Below are 17,491 nucleotides of genomic sequence, written 5' to 3'. Positions count from 1 at the left end.
GGAAGTGTCTGGGACTCCTCTTCCACACGAGGCATTGCTTTTTCCAGACAGATGAAAGGTTATGGCTACTATGATTTGAATGAGCAATTCTTGTGAAACCAGCTCTGGGGATGTTGCCTAGCAAAACAAATTCTGTCAGCGTAGCCCCGTGCTCTGACGTGGTACTGGAGATGCAAGGCTATATAAAACCCAGGAAGCAATCCAAGGGAAATGGCACGTTTTAGCTCTGCTGCAGACCATACACAGAATACAGTGATGCAGAAAACTATTCCTGGATGCTTTTTCCAGCAAATGTAAGTATTTTTGCTTTTAAACTTGTGGATAACTGGCTAGCTGAAAAGGGTCACATAGACATAGTCCAGCTGGCTGGACAAAAATGCACATCGCTCTCAGCTTATCTGAAGTAAAGCAAAATACACTGTCTTTGGCTGTCCTTGTTACACAGTAACAGGAAGATTTTGGTGGGAAAAGAATGTTGCAGGTGGGAACAGATAACTACAGAAGAGAAACAAGGGGCGGGCTTGGTATTTAGGCAACTAACCAATAATGAGCTTAACTTTTGTAATATGTATGAGCTAATTATAAGAAGGCATAAAAGGTGACTGTAAGGTACAATAAACGAAGTCTGCTGATCACTCATATTGAGCGACTGCGTCTTCCCTCCGTCGCAACATAAACTAAGTAAAATCTAATACCACTTAATTACAGTCAGGATATGCAGTGGTAATCTGGGTTTCCAATTTGTTCTCCTTTTCTGTATACTCTTTGACAGAATTCCAGGAGGAATTTTGAAAGGAAGCATTTGTTTAAGAGTAAGAGATGTTTTTGTGTACCTCTCAGACTATAATGACAAAGGAGAAATTATTATTAACTGGAATTTGTAAAGTGTCTCAGGAGAGCAAAGTATGTGAAGATAAAAAATAGTACTGAAAACACAAAGTGCTAGTTCAGGAAACCTGTGAGCTTGAACTGAGGTTTCATCGGAATAAGGACTAAACAAAAACTGTCTTAAGTGTCACTGTCCGTGGGCAGCAATCGTCCCTGCAGGGGATCTGTAATAAATACTGCCAGAGGCTGCGTTGAAAACTGTAAATAAATAGACGAATTGGCTCAGGTTGCCGCCTTTACTAGTTCTGGCCATTCTGGCAGGATGGAAGCAGCTGTTCTGGGAACAGACCCTGTTCCTGTTCCCATCCGTCCCAGTCCCAGGCATGATCCCTGCTGCCCAGGCGGGGCGGAGGGAGGGCAGCTGCCCTGCCTGCCTGCCCCTTTGTGGGTGCGGGCAAAGAGACAGCTCTGCTGGTGGAGCGTGCCTGCTGCCGATGCCCTGTGCCGGCTGGCAGGATTGCCCAGCTGGAGGGAAGCTGCTGGGCTGGCTGTGGAGGAGGATGCTGGCAGCAGGAGCTCAGGAGAGCCACGCTAGCAGCCACCTTCACCAAAGGAGGAGCCTGTGGCTTCACACCCTGCTTTGTGCACTCTTCCTACATCTGTTCTTTATCCAATGACTCCTTAATCTTATATATGTAAAGGTTATGTCGGACTATTCATGTGCCCCGGCCCGATCTCTGGCACTGAGCTCCGCTAGGCCAAGGAGGACTGTGCCCTCGAAGCATCCTTGCAGCGTGGGCAGCGGAGCCATGCTGCCTGCGGGCAGCGCTCCCTGTACAGTACAGCCTTTGGGAGGGTGTGCATTGGCAGGGGCCAAAACTGTGCTGGGAGCCATTAGAGCTCTCTCAGGACTCTGCAGCACTGAGCTCCAGCACCAGGGAACATCTCCAAGCCCTGCTTGATTTACTAAGGCAGGTGCATCTGAACAGCACTTGGAGCAAGTATCAGAAACCAGAATGCCCTTTTCCCCAGCAAACATCTGCAACTACCTGTGTGGGGATCCGTGAGCCTTTTCCTGATCCCTACCCCTTGGCTCACAGTGTCAGCTGTTTTCTTACACTATGCCCAGATTCCTTAAGTGGTACGAAAAGTGTCCCCGCCTCAGGACAACCTGTAGCCTGCTGCTTGGGACACCCCGAGAGATAAACAGCTAAATCCCCTGTGGCGAAGGAGGAAATCAAACCTCGTTCTGCTACATTCTGGATGAGAGTTTTAACAACTAAATCATAATGTGAAAGGGGTGGAGAGAGGCAGAAGGGAGCCACAGCAATGATCTCGTCTCCTGGGGCATGAAGGAAGGAAATGACTGACACCTCTCTAACAGAAAGCAGGAAGGCATCTTCCATCCAGAAACTCCAGTTCCTTTCCAGAGTCATTGTGGTATGTAAAATGCTGGCAGCATTACGTATAATGATTACTTTAAGAAGTGAAGACACGAAAAACACTCTGAGTGCCTCAGCATCTGGACTGGCTGCTTCGGGGCACCTCCGGCTGTACCGGCGGCTTGGCATCCTTTCCTAACGCTCAGCGTTAGAAGACCCTATGGGCTCGTCACTAAGTCTGGGAAGGTAAGGTAGTACCCAATGCCCAGAGCTCAGAGTTGAAATGCTCCCCATGGAGAAGTTAAACTTGTGCCACAAATCCAGCCATCGAAGTCATCTTCCGTTTGAACTTAAGAGAAAAAAGAAGGATGGTGGGATGATATGAATGAGACGACTCACTGCAGATATCTGGTTTTATCTGCATGGCAAACTTCTGTTTGATTAGTTTGTTTTCCAGACAAGGTTTATTTTGACATTCCCCCGAAGAGATGTAAAATCCCAAAGTTAATGAACTGCACATTTTGCTCACTCATTCAGCTGCTCAAACCAGTTTAGATTCATTTACTACCCCTCACTGGGGAATCACAGCCTCAAATTTAGCTGAAGTCCTCTGGCCAGGTATGCTGATCTTCAGCACGCAGCAGCCTGGGCCAGGTTACATGTGCTTTCCAGCATACAACAATTCACAGCAGTGATCAGTTGCTGTAAAATGAGCAAAGAACTTTGTCAAGGCTTATAATGTCTCCTTAATAATATACTTGATGAAAATATACACAGAAATAGGCTGCAGGAAAAAAAATAACTAGAACATTATTAATATACCTTTCCAAAGGAGGAGTAGCATGCGTGAGTAACAAGCAAGTTAAAGCAGTAAGAAAGCAAGATAAATTTGTATTCAAGTGTACATATCACAGCTTGGTTTCCTCCACTTCTGGCTAGTGAGTTGTATGAGCTTTCACACTGTGGATTCTGATGGTTTTGTTCCAATAGGTCTTAATTTCGTTGATGCTTTGTATTGAAAGAAATGGTCAAACCAATGCTCAGACATTAATGTTCAGAGATTAAACCTCCTCTTCATCACCTCCTGCAACCTCAGCAGTGAAGCAAAGCCACTTCTTGGGACATTAATATAGACTAAAGGAGCTGCACCAGGCTAGTGCCAAAGCCCATTGAATGGAAAGAGCACAGAGCACAGACCATTGATGTCAGAAAGATTTTGGTTTTGATGGAAAACGCAGAATCATTTTCCTAGTTAATCATTATGGAAAACTGGGGTAAGATGAGCTGTATCACAGTTCAGCTGTATAGGACTAAATTTTTCCTACCTCTTCCCTAAAGGATTCCACTAACAAGTTGGCTCAGATACTTAAAAAAAAAAAAAAAGAGAGAGAGAGAGAAAAGGTGCATGTGAATCTTGGATGAGTCAACCTGGTACAAATCAAGTTTTGACAAGCAACAGGAATCCCACTCTTAAAAAAGCTGGCTTAGTACCTTTCATAGGAATCACTCAGAATCATCAATTTCCCATCATGTCATCAAAAGAAAAAACAGGCAAGGACTAAAGCAACCACCCAGACCTGTTGGGTAACCGTACTGGAAAAGCTTTGTAGTACAGGCTCCAAGGTGCTCACATCACAAACACTGAGAAAATGCATAAGGAAATTAGTGCTCAAATATGAAAGAAATGGCATTGTTCCATTTAGCTAAATCTCCGATCCTCTCAGTCCCTTTGAAAGATCTTTCCTGAACTGTTGGCCTCAAATTCGGTCACGTACTTTAATCAAGACCTAACTTCTGCCAGGCAAAATCAGAGGCTCACCCCATGTGGTTATAGACATTTCTCCTGTTCATGCAAGATGCAAGATGGCATCTGCCTTTCCTGGCACAGCTGTTGCCGACTCCAGCTGTGGGTGTTGCCATCACCAGGCTGTATTGATACCCACTTGTGCCGGCATCGCTACCTGTGGCAGCCATCCTCCTCCCCTGGCTTGCACTCTCCTCTTGCCCACGTGTTTGCTTTTCCTCTTACTGCATAGCAGGGACCAGCCCTTGTACGGATCTGAAATTGTACTTGCAGACTGGTGATAGCTAAATGGTGATAGATAAGCAAACTTAAGCCCGAACTCTATTCCTTACCATAGTTAATGAAATGCCCAAAATGTCACATCTCTGCAGAGCCCCACCTGATACACCATTCCTCTAATTTCTGATAATTAGCCTTTTCTTAGTTTCCCATCCAGCTACACATGACTTAATCATAGTTTTGTTTAGTCCACATTTCCTTATCCTACTCCTCTATAAGAATGCCTCATGAAATAATACTGAAAGTCTTAACAATATTTGAGATATATGACACTTGCTGGTTCTCTCCTCAGCCGTGAGATCTCTGTTATCCTGATACAGACAGAAGCTGGGCTCACTACATTTGCTTTATCTGTGAGAAATCCACATTGCTCTTCCTTATCTCCTCTTTACCATTTAGATATTTTGCTTGGTTATTTTAGTAGTTTTTAGGGAACTGACAGTTACAATTTTATGGCTCCTCTTGCCCCATTCCTGTCTTTTAAAGATAAGCCCCATCTTTGCCATTTCAAGTGTTCTGGAACTTCTATTGTTTGTCTTTTAAAACTTCTCAGTGACAACCATTAATCTCTCTGAAATTGCTTCAGACTTTCTAAGTGCGCTTGGATAAACCACTTGAAGCTCAGGAATTTGAAACCACAGAATTTATCTAAGCAACATCCATCTCGTTCTTCCTTTAGTTTAGTCAAGAAGCTTACCTACAGTAAGTGGCTGGCTCTTTCTTGGCACACGTCCAGCCAGAAGTGTGCCTTTCAAAGCAAAAGAATCATTGTCTTCTAATTTTGCCACCAGCAGTTGGTGGGTAATGTGAACTTTGCAGGGAGCAGACTCTTCCCTTGGTCTTCCTTTGTCTGACAACGGATTTATGGAATGTTTCCTCCTTACCCATACATCACTTCTCCACTGCACTTAATCTGGTGCCTTGGTCTTTCCAATATCATCCTTATACATTTATGCTATTCTATTATGCTAATCTTCATCACATAATCCTCATTCAGTTTTTTTGTAAATGTCTTTCTTGCTTTTGAGATGATAGAAAACTTATGATTTAACCAAATTAGCCTTTTACTGTCGTCGTAGCCTTATCCCATACAGGGATTGTTCACACTTAGGCCCTTTTGATGCAATGTTACACAAATCATGCTAATACCTAAAAAAATCTGGGCACTTTACAAACATCATTCCTGCTTAAGATATGACTATGTAAATACAAGGTCAGATCCTGAGCTGTTAGTCACCTCCACCCAATTCTTTATGTCATGCAAAGCTGTAGTTGAAGTTGATGGGTACTTCGGGTGTATAGGAAATGAGTAAAGCCGTGGGATACAGCCCTGTTCTATCAGGTTACTTCAGCATGTTGGCACAAAATGACTGTGAAGAGTTGCTAAGCAAACTTAATCTCAGTCACGCAAAATACTTCACTTGAAGCTGCCCACTGAGATGTGAAGGAGCCCCAGGCAGAAGTGGATCACCCAGGTACCTCTTTCCACTGAATTCAGTCAATTGAGACTTGTATCAGCCCTGTCAAGAAAGAAACTCAACCCCACAGCACACTATGGCTGCAAAAGATTGCAGGCAACCCGTGATGGGTGAGTACGAAAGGTCTTCAGGCACCCAGAGGCACCAGGAGCAGCAGATGCTGTCCTCCTCCAAATGCCTTCATCCCAGGCTCATTTGTGTAACTTCCCACAAGGCTATAAACTTTCCCTCAGATTCCAGGTCAGATCTCACAACTGGTTCAAAAACATCCAACTGGATGCATTAGGAGATTTGACTAATAAATAAACTGTTTTACATAGAGTACAGCGCTCTCAGGGCAAAATTAGAGTTGTACATGGTTATAGCTCTGTTAGGACCAAGAAGTAAAATGCTAGTGGTTGCCAAGAGACACCCCACCGGTGGGACAAGAATTAAAATGAAATTTTAATTAATTTTTATTTTAAAGACATCAAAGATCTAAATGTAGATTGATTTTCCCTGCCTAAACATATAATTTTTTAAATGGTACTATTTTGCAGGTGCAGTTTTGTAGGTATTACCTTAAGTGCTAAATTTCAGGAATTTTATCTTTATGGACATAATTCTGAGCTACGTTTCATGGTCTCTTTGGTTATAAACAAACACTAAAGAGCATATATGAAATAGCTCCTGTTTGTTTTAAGGCTACTACACTAATTCTTGCTTTTTTAGGCTTTGTTAATGGTACTTAAGAAAAAGAAATGTAAACAATACATTTAGTGGCGGACTTGGCAGTGCTGGGTTAATGCTTGGACTTCATGATCTTAAATGTCTTTTCCAGCCTAAACGATTCCATAGTTCTATGGTTCTATGATTTTAGCAATAACACTTGAAACAGCTCTTGGCTTTTAGTTTACTCCCCCCCCCCAACGTAGATATAAAATCAGAACATTAGAGAAACATTTTAAATGGTGCTGTAGCTGGGGCTAGGCACCAGCCGGACCAGCTTCCAGCCATGCAGCAGCCGGCAGGGCATGGGAAGCCCCACTCCTGCGCTCAGAGCTGAACGCTGGCCGGGACAGGGAGCTCCAGTGCACACAGGGATGGTGTCACCAACCACACATCAAACCAGAGACCACATCCCTTCCCAGCAAAACTTAAACCTCCCATGGGCTTCTGCAAGCAGCAGCTGTGTGCTTGTGAAGCTGTGGTGGCAGGGACTGCTGAGCCCACCTTTGCCCAGCAGCCCAGCATCTGGAATTTATTGCCATTTCCCACACTGTGCCCAGGTATTCAATTTTATTTAGAAGCTATGGACACCATATGAATGTGCATGAAGAATTGTGCTAATGACAGGAAAAGGAAATCAAATGGGTACTTGTATGGTAATTCTCAACTGCTAATTCTGCTGGGACATTTCCTGGATAGCATTCCCTTTGGTTTCTTACTTTTTTTCCCAGAGTAAGTAAAAAATATCTCATTTACTCTTCTACACAGGACAACTGGAAATCTTTTTCTTGCTGCAACACTGGAGAATGGATTCTTCAGATTTGAATTGACCCACAAAGGCAAGCAGAAAAAAACTTACAAAATGAAAGTAGCCTATACTGACCTTAATTTTTACAGTGTTAGTCCAGAGGTATTCCAGTTCCCTTCAATGACCCCTGTGTTAATTATAATAAAATGCTATTGCCTAGGTTTATATACACTTTATTTAATAATCAGTGCAGTCTGAGGGTTTCACATACTGAACACCTCTGAAGCTGGGTAACCAACCAATGCCATGATAATGCTGGAGTGCATGTGTCTGTACAAATGCAGGTACATAATAATTTGCCCGGAATCTGTCCCAATAATTTTACTTTTATATGTCCTTCTTTGTATGTATTCTAGGTATTCTTTCCTAACCGGCATTTCTATGGAGAGAGACCACATGAAAGATCTCAGAAGATACCTGGTACTTAAATATATCCAATACCTTGTCCTGTCTTCTTCAAATGCTATCAGCTCTTTTCTGGGCCTGCTGGGCAGTTTGTACGCGATAATCATCCTGCAGTCTGCAAAAGTTTCCTCCAAGGCCACTGTGGTTCTCATTTCGAGCCTAGCAAAGGCAGACATCCTGGTTGCTATTAGTGTTGTTTCTGAGATGGTCACATGGACCTTCGATGTCAGTACCTCACCTACGGCGTTCACATCGGTCCTGCTGCAGAACCTCCTCACTGCCAACACACACGTCAGCTGCTTGCTGCTGAGCTGCGTTGCCTTCGAGGCTTACTTGATAACCTTCTTCCCCACGGAGTCTCGACATTTACGGACGGTGAAAAACGCCAGGCTGACATCCAGGATCATCTGGACGCTGGTGACTGCAGAGTGCGCCCTGTTCCAGATGGACGGCCTCCTGAAGGCCGGCAGCACTTCTGCTCCCACCCGCAGCCCCTGCGTTTTGTTGCTGCATTTCTTCAGCGCGGCTGCGGCCCTTCTCAGGTCCCTCAGTTACTTCTTGGGCATTCTTTTAAGGATTGTCAATGTATACTTCTACTACAAAATATTTTTTAGCATGTCTAACAGATCTATGCTAAAAACAAAGTAGCGCATAGTCCCAGGGGAAGCACTCTGGGACACCAGACAGAAGACAGACACTTCAATGCTCTTTCAGACTATGGGTTTGAAAACTGATAAACAAGCAGGACCAAGGCTCGTGTTTTGGCACGCCGCTGAGTTTAAACCTGCCTGTTTCCTGATGCTCTTTAGCCTTTAGGTGAGGAGCTTGGGGCTGAGCAGCCCCTTGGCACTGAACACAACGAAGCGGGGCGATGGCTGCTCGTCATGGCAGCCTTACAGCACCGCTTCGGTTGTTTGCAATCTAGAGTTTGTTTACTGTACAGGTGAAACAAATGACATTTCATGAATGGTTGTAAAAACTAAAGCAACCCAAAGATATTTTTTTAATATATTTTTTTTTAAAAGGGTGCTTAGAGTATTACTCAGGGATCCATTGAGCTGAAAGCTGTGTAGTTGATGCTAAAGACATGATCTATGTCCTAAAATTTTTCTAACCCAGGTGACCCGCCAGACTCAGACGGAAGGATCGAGAGACAAGGTGGGCACCAAGCTGGCCTAGCCTAGCTGGGCTGTCCCGCAGGTGGCATCAGCCCCACCGTGAGAGTCCCCGGGACAGAGCGGGGCCGAGCTGCCACACCTCGGTACACGCCTGGAGCCATTGCTGGGAGGTTGCTACAACAAAGTAATAAACAGCTTCTCTCACATCCCCCTTCAGAAATAAACAAGAGGTGGAAAGGCAGAATGCAGTTGTTTGCTGCAGTCCTACAAGGTGGGGACAGAGTCTGAGAAACTCCCTGTGCTGTGGGCTCCACGTGCTGTACCCAGAGGGACCACCACTGATTTCATTTGCCATGGTTTCGGAGGCAGGGGGGGATGCGCTGGGGTTAGTGGTGCTGTTCTAGCTCCCTTGGAAGTGGTGCAGAAAACCAGGGCCATGGATGTCCCTCTGCACTGGAGCTCGGGTGGGTGTGTAACAGAGCTGCTACCCAGCTGATGATTCCTGGGGTGACCTCAAAGCACTGGGAGGTTATCAGCAAAACAAAGTACTCCAGATACCTCAGATGCTCACCCACACACAAGTGGGTGTAGCATTTCCAACTACACTTGCCCTTGCATGGGAGATAGCCTCCAGCTTCAAGCAGACTGTGGTTTTGAGAGACTGAACTTCTGTGATATGTTCTGCAACGCACAGATTGTAAAAGGTGGAAAGAAAAATGAAATAAGCCAAACCCCAAGTACTAATCGCCAATACACTACATACAGCCTCCCTCCATCATGCTTCCAGACCTTCAGTACACCTTGCCCACCTAAACACAGCAATAAGCCTCTGCCCATTTGAGAACAAGAAGGACATGGGGCACAAAATCCAAGCATGATAGATTTCAGCTCTAACCTTCCCTCCTTTAGCCTGCAGTAGGTCCTCACTCTCAAACTGGTACCAGTGAATACCTGATGTGCCCTGCTGGTAGCAGTTACTCAGCATTTAGACTATTAGAGCTGAAAACTGAAGCTGTTGCCACCTTCCTGAGTGGCCTGTAGTCCAAGGTGACCAGAGGCACAGGAGCTGTCAGCTGAAGATCTCACAAAAAACCACAAAGACCAAGCACGGAGGAGTTCACTGCTCTTTCCTCTGCTCACCAGCCGGTTTGTAAATTTCGCAATCACGCTTTTTGTAGTTGGCCTCAGAAGTGGTTTTTCCTCACACCAAGATGAACTTGACTGAAAGGCAACACGCAGAAAAGAGGCAGTGAAACTGGGTCGTGCTGCTGGGCTGGAGGTGGTGAGCTGCGGGGTGTCCTTCCCTTCTCCGGACTGTCTGCCTCGCAGCCAGGCTCCATGGTTCTTTTACAGCCAGATAAAGGGTGCACCATTTCAATGAAAGGCAAATATTCCAGCCCGAGGAGCATGCACCTTCCACTGGGATCTCTGAGATCTGTCAAGTGCATTTTTTCTGACATGGACTCCAATGAAAATGGTTTTTACATGACTGTACCCAGTTTAGTGTCTCCAGAGTTGTTTTAGAGATTCCTCCTGCTTCCTTTCCTCCTCTCCTTTGTGTTCCTTCATGATCCTTGCTGCACTGTCTGGGCAAAAGGCCAAATCTTTGCTTTTACATCAAAAATCAAGCAATAATAATAATAATGCAAGAGATTGATATACTGAGCTCTTCCTTACAACTGCTAAAATAATTAAAAATATTCTAATCCCTTTCGCTGTAGCAATAAACTTCAAAAAACTATGAATATTATTGTTATCAGAATTCACAGAAGTTATCTGACTAAGTGCAGTTATTTACATTGAATATCAGCAGTGTCAGAGATGCTGCGAACAGTGCAGGGCCAGAAGCGAGTGCTTGACATTGTTTCTCAGAGGACTGGAAGGAAAACTGTTGCTAAGAACTGGGTATCCAGAAAAAGCAGAACAGAAATGTAATCAAGTCACTTTGAAAAGATTTTGATGCATGTTGCCTAACAAAACGGATTCCTTCTGCAAGAATGATATCTGAATAATTTGACACACGGTGATACAGTGCTCTCAGTTCTCATTCTGAAAGCCTGAAAACCCACTTTCAGGAGAGATGAAATACTACTTAAGTGCTATAATTAATAAAACCTTGTTTTGTTAAAGTGTGTGCATTATTTATTACAAATGTGTATATTTATTCTGAGGATCTGCTACACTTTTGGCACCTCCTACAGAAGCCCATGCAGATGGATGAGCGTTCATGAGCAAACTGGAGCCACGTTTGGCACACAAGGCATACTGGAATTTTATTCTTTGAATTTACCACTTGGCTCACACATTTTTCCTGCCTAATTATCCTGACAAGTGTGTCTGCCCTAGAACAATCGTTTTCTTATGAAATTAATGAAAGCGAACACTGAGCGTGACTTGGCTTAAGCAGCGAGCACGTAAGAAGGAGGTAGCCCATAGCAAAACGCTGTGGGTATCTACTCGTACCTGGCAGCGAGGATCCCCAGCACTGCTCTGAGGCAGCACCAAGCTGCGTGTGTATGAGCGGGTGCTGTGGGTGGTACCTGCTGCTCTCTTGCCCAGGGGGATGTGGGGACACTGGGCTTTGAGCAACCCTTTCACTGCAGCAGCTGTAGAGCAGTGCTGCTTCTTTCTGAGCAGAAGGAAACCAGGCAAGGGGAAACCACGGTGCCTGCGGGCTTTACTCTCCCAAACGCCCAGGCTGTCAGCTGAGCTTCACATTGGCAAGAATATGTGAATAGATGAGTCCAAAGCTCAGCTCTGAGGAAGTGAGGACAAGTGGATCAGCAGAAGAGATGCTATTTTTCATGGAAAATAATTTGATTTAGCTTTTAAATTGGTCCCTGTGCAAGATGGACTGCCTCCCTGCTGGGTAGCACATTGGAAGCTGTCCTGGCTCTGCCGGGGGGGGTGTCAAGTGGATACAAGGGGCCAAAAATGCTGCCTGGGCAGCAAGTGGAGAGAGGTGCTGAGTGGGCAAGAGGGAATGTGGGCAAGAGGAAGGTGACTTTTTCAAGTTGTTGCTCAGTGTCCTTGGTTGTAGACTGTTTCCTCACCTTGGTCAGGGGATACGGTGCCCCCGTCGGGATTCCCACCGCCCTTCAGCTTTCCCCAGGTGCTCTGCGGGGAGATGAGTGATGAATGTGTAACAGCAAAGGGAGGGCCTTTTTGTTTTTTAATTTTTAAGGCTTTAAATCATTCTTTTTCTATCCAGATATATTGATAGTGATTAATAAACAGTTCTTGCAGTGAGTTCATCTCCTGGGTGTCACCTCTGTGTCTGATGAAACTGTACATCCACGGCAGTATTGAAATCAAACCAACAGTACTGCGGTGCAGAAAAGCGAGGAAACTGAGCACAAGGTGATACTGAGTTCTGAAGATGGAGAGTTCATCAACCACGCTGAGATGTCAGCAAGCCCCCTGCAATGCTTGAAAGCTGTCCTAACTAACTGCTCAGCTCCTGCTCTGTGATGGCAAGGGAATGGCTGATGCTTTGCAGCCCTGGCAATTTGAGATAGCCAGGGAACAAAATGGAAACTCTTGAAAGTGCTGATGAAAGCCAGGAATTGGGACTTTTGCTTGGTGACTGGGAACCTGGTGGTCCTGAATGTGATGAGCCTCACAACCCTACCACTGGGAGCTCTCCTGCATTCAAGCTTTCAGCTCCATGGGAAACTGGGCAGTGTTCCTATATCTTCACTACTTATTCTGTTATATCATCATTTTTCAAGGAAAAATCTTGACAGAAAATTCCCTGCAGAGAGCTCTCCTGGGCTTTGCTGTACTGTGCCTTTTCTGTCTTACCTCAAGACCTTTGAGATAGGAGACGTTTAAGCAATGAGTTTGTCTTACTGTCTTACAAAGCCGAGACATGTCTTTCAGCTGACTGTGAGGTCAGGCTTTAAATAACTCCATCCACTCCTTCCTGTCGGCTTTTGAGCACCAAAGCAATTGTTATTCTAACATTCAGAAACATCCAAACTTCACATGCTCTGGAAAAAGTCAATCATTTACTGTAAGACACCACAAAATGATGACTAAGCAGAGCGGAGACTCTCACACTGTGCAAAGCAAGTGGTCGAGACATCTTTTCTCCCTCCCAAGTTACTCATTTCCACAGCATGAATGAACATTTTACTAATCTTAAATAAGCTAGCAAGTAAAATTATTTTAGCTGAAGCTAATACGATGGCACTCCCCGTCAAAAGCAAAGCAATCTATGATGGTTATCAGCTTACTCCAGTCAAACAAAACTTACATGAATCCCAGAACACTGCGTTGGGGACTTCTTCACAACAGTGTTTATTTTCTGGGAAGTCATTGATGGAGAGCTATCGCAAAAATACTAAGAAAACTAGGTTATCTGTAGAGCCTGGCAGGAAACAACCTGGCTGTTTCCAAAGCTGGGTGACCTGTTATCCTGCTGTCTCTCTTGTACGTATTAAGAACCACCAAACTCTTTAGTGGCCTTTCCTATTCAAAACCTGAGGAATATACACATAGAAACAAGTAATCCCACAGCTCTGAGATTTTTTTCAGCATCTTCTAACTATACACTCCTCTGAAAGACAAATTAATCCCCCAAATAGACTTCATCAATAAAAACATATAATAAAGAAAAAACCCAAAGCTTAGGGACTGTCTCCATTCTGCAAAAGTAACCACACACCACATAACCATGGCTGCTCTCATTGCTTTGATTGCTGCATCACCACCTTGATGGATTTGCAGGAAAAGTGCCAGGGAAGTTGAGGAACAGCCTGGCAGGGACTTTCTCAACTGTGTTCAAGTTGGAGGCCTGATTTGTCTCTAATTTCAGTGACCGCAGATCAGGCCTGCAGTGGAGCTTGAAACTTCCCCCATCTGACATGGTTTGAGGAACAGAGCTTCCAAAGTTGTGTCATAAGCTCATCGAAGCTATGATAGGTGTAAAATAAAGTGTTGAGTATCGGATTCACCTAGCTGAGCTCAACCTTATCACAGCCAAAGTTGCAAGATTTTTATTAGTGAACATGTAGACACATTTGACTCAGGTGACAAAGAGGAATGCAGAGAAAATGCAAATAACAGAGAGGCAGTGCTGCACGCTTGCACCTCCTGTCCTAAATTGAAGCAGTGCAAGCCAATTCATATTTTTGCTGTTGCATGCCTACCAGCAGTTTGTCCCCATCAGCCCCACTTCTGATCACATTCTCAAATGTAAAGGAAACAAACCTTACACAGGATGATAAAACTGATAAATAGAAAGCCTTCCTTTTCCCCTGTCAGCAGAAAGCTACCAGGGAGCTTGACGATCCAGGGTCTACTCACTCTGTCAGTGCACAGCTTGTGGGTGCTGTGGAGGGGAGACCTTCCTCCTGTCACCCAGGGCTGAAGTGCTGCTTGGTGTACACCCTGCAGCGATGGGTTGAAATATCCCCAAGAGCTGAGCGGCCTTTAGCTTTTCCCTGTGCTGGTACAACCTTTGTGCACACAACAACTTGTCCCCGTGCATGACCTGCTGCCAGCATCCCTCCTGAGAGCAGGAGGGTTTTCTGGGCAGTGGTCAGGCTAAAAGGTATGGAGATGCTCCACAAGGAATTTCTGTGCTCCAGCCTGAAGCTGGGGCAGAAGACTGGGTTGCAGAGAGATTTGCAAAGCTGGAATCTCGAGAGAGCTTTGCGGTCAATGACAGACCCTCCATTCCCTTTGTCTGCATCCTCCTATGAAGCTTTAAAAGAAAGGGGATTTCTCTACAGCTCTACTAATAGACACGGGCTATTTTTCTTTTTCACCTGAAGTACAATTCCCTAAGTGATTTGGGCTGGTTCATGAACCCGCATGTTTGACCATTCACATAGCTGTGGCTGTGAGGTCAGGTCGCTCTCTGCGAAGGGTTCAAGGACCCATCTGTCTTTGCCCAGGCTTGGAGCTATCCTCTGCACCAAAGAACTACAGCACTTCCCCTGGTTACACGGGCACTGCTGTTCCTTTGGGTGCCTGAAGAAGCCCGGTCCATCCTCTCCTTGACCACAGAAGCTTTCTCTGGGGCATGGGGAGAGGAACCCGGCCTCCTGCACCGGGGTTGCAAACCGATGGGGATGGCCAGTGGAAGGCACCGCTGGGCAGGACAGAGCCCCGTGTGGGGCAGCAGCTGCAGGCAGGCAGGCACATCTGGCAACAGCTGTGTCCTGCGCTTCCCATAGCCCTTGTGCCAGCTGGAGGGAGTGAGGGGGCACCCAGCCCTGGCAAGGGGACACCTCTGCTAAACAGTGATGCCTCAGGGCATGCCCTGATGTCCCCCTCATAAATGCTTTTACCTCCAGCTGCTGCACGTGTACCGGTGGGTACCAGACCTTTGGTTTGTGTTTACTGAGGATGGTGTATTTTGAAGATGCAACAGAAACCAGCATTTTGGGCGACAACCTAAAACCCTTCCAGAGCTTTACAAAAGAGTAAGACCTGCTGTGCAGGTCAGGTGGTGCTTCTAAGGGGTTTTTTGAAGTGATGTGAGGCCCAGGGGTCCACGCAGAATGACAGAAAGTCCGTGGGAGATCTGCTAGAAGCTCTGCACAAGGCAGCCAGGTGCACAGTCAGTGGTGGGGCTGGGAAGGAGCTGTCAACAAAAGCAAACACCACAGGGCAAGCGTGAGATGGTGATGGAGAAAGCAGGGCAGGCAGGCCACATGCACATCCGCACAAACAGCTGTTGTTTAGGCATTGGTAACCTTAGACAAATCTCTCCAAAGCTGGAAAAAATCCCTGGCTACAAGATAATGGGCCAACTGGGAAAACCAGCCGGGTTGCAGTCTGTTGGGAGAATATCCTAAAAGCAGGGCAGGGGTGAAACAAAAGCCCAACCAACCTGGGCTGCGCCGAGAGCTTTGCACCGCAGAGCAGCCCGTGAGCCTGGCTCAGGGCCTATCTTTGGCGCAAGTTCTCTTTTTCAACACCTGCCAAGCAGTGTAAAATAAATTGCAGAACATGCACCAGCCCCAGTGGGCAGGGGTGTGAAATCCTGGCCGAGCCTTTCATTATCTGCCGTTTGAACACCCTGAAGCTTCATGGCCCAGTCAGTTTATCTTGTACTACTGACAGCCAACAGTGCTCATGCACCCCTGCGCAGATAAGCAATTCCAGCATGTGAGTCCCGAGGCAGCGGTCAGCACAGCCCTCTTTCTGGGGTGGCAGCACCAAGCAGACCTTGTCTTTGTGATTTTTCTCTTCTCACCATGCAGAGGTTGCTCCCAGCAGGTGACTTCTGTCCGTTCAGCCCAATAGGTCACTGCACTGATCTAGGATAAGAGCAGACTTTGCCTCTTGGAAGAAAATTAGGTTACATTTCAATGTTTTTAAGTGTGTGTCAGTCAGGAATCACATCACTGTGGTAGTACTATAGGAGCAGAAAGTTGAAATAAAAGAAATTTCAGAATAGATACATGATGGTGCACAAAGAGGGAAATTTCCAGGTCATGGAAATTACCGGAACAGTTCAAATATACAGCTGAGGCTAAACACCATGTTTGTCTCAATTATAAAGGCAAGAATTGGAACACTCCTCATGCCTTTGCTGGGAAGCCTCTTTCAAAGAAAGTTTGATAATAATCCAGGGAGTAATTTCTGAGAAGGAAAGTCAGACAGGAAAGCACGCTTCTGCAATTAGGTCACTTTCAGAGATCTGTCTTCTTAAGCACTGATAATCCCCCAAAAAGACTTTAATTTAGACCTCATACAACCCACATTAACAGATTGAATTCAAGAGATCAATTTGCTCCCTGAAGTAAATTATGTTGCTAGAAGACATTGAGCTGTCTTGGAAAATATTGCTACTTTGACTTTAATTTAACTTGCTATTATTCAAAATTATGGAAAATGAGGAGCAACAACATCCTTCTAACAGATGTTGGCTCTGCTTTCTTTAATTTGCAGGAATTTCTCAAAATTACATTTAAAATAGCTTTGATGGTGTTTTATAATGAAATCGAGTGCTTTCAAAAGTGCGGAAGGTACTTGGCCACTGTGGCTCTGGGCTGGGAGCAGTCAGCAGCACCAGGTGCTCGCTCGAGAGGCAGCCAGACCCTCTGCACGGCACGGAGCAGCCCCAGCCGCACGAGGGGCATGCTGTGCCCTGACACGTCCTGCCTGGGGGGGGTTGTGGCTCTGCTCACTTGTCCTTTTTCTTGTATCGTTTCTGAAATTGTTTCTGGAGGGGTAATCACCGTTGTCATTTGGACATCAAGCCTTCTGCTGGGAAAGCAATAGTTTAGGCCAGCCAAAAAGAAAATCTTCCCGGTTTGCTCTGGGAGATGCTGTGGCACAGTGCGATGCTGGGAGGAGGCAGCAAGTCACAGCCAGCTCCAGACCTTGTCCCACAATGGAATCTTTCATCTGCCACCCCTGCTATATGATGCCCATTTATTTACTCAGACCTGGTTTGGGGAGCTCTCCCTTGCATGCTGCAGCCATGGCAAATAAATGCCACTGAGGATGATTATCTTTGCCCCAAAGATACTCCTTTTGCAATGATACTCCTTTGCCCCAAGGATTATCTGAGTTAGGGCAAGCAATTACTTTGCTAGACAGCCAATGCTGAAGAATGAATGTGTTCCATTTGGGTTGTGGTAAATAAACACTGATATTCATGGAAATTAATACTGAACATGGGTAGACCTATAGTTTGGTCTAAGAGCACTCCTTTTTAA

At 45.5% G+C, this 17,491-nt stretch overlaps 1 protein-coding gene across 1 annotated transcript; it reads left to right on the top strand.

The window, feature by feature from the left end:
• Positions 1 to 171: 171 nt before the first annotated feature.
• On the top strand, positions 172 to 10,851 carry LOC119157145 (P2Y purinoceptor 6-like). Its single transcript, XM_037407690.1, has 2 exons — positions 172 to 293; positions 7,644 to 10,851. Exons 1-2 carry the CDS (start codon positions 211 to 213, stop codon positions 8,338 to 8,340), a joined length of 780 nt encoding a protein of 259 aa, XP_037263587.1. The 5' UTR covers positions 172 to 210; the 3' UTR covers positions 8,341 to 10,851.
• Positions 10,852 to 17,491: the final 6,640 nt, after the last annotated feature.

This window comes from Falco rusticolus, chromosome 14 (assembly GCF_015220075.1).
Source record: "Falco rusticolus isolate bFalRus1 chromosome 14, bFalRus1.pri, whole genome shotgun sequence".
In the NCBI taxonomy this organism is placed as follows: Eukaryota; Metazoa; Chordata; class Aves; order Falconiformes; family Falconidae; genus Falco; species Falco rusticolus.
The sequence above is the reverse complement of the archived record's forward strand: the minus strand, read 5'-3'. Positions and strand labels throughout refer to the sequence as shown.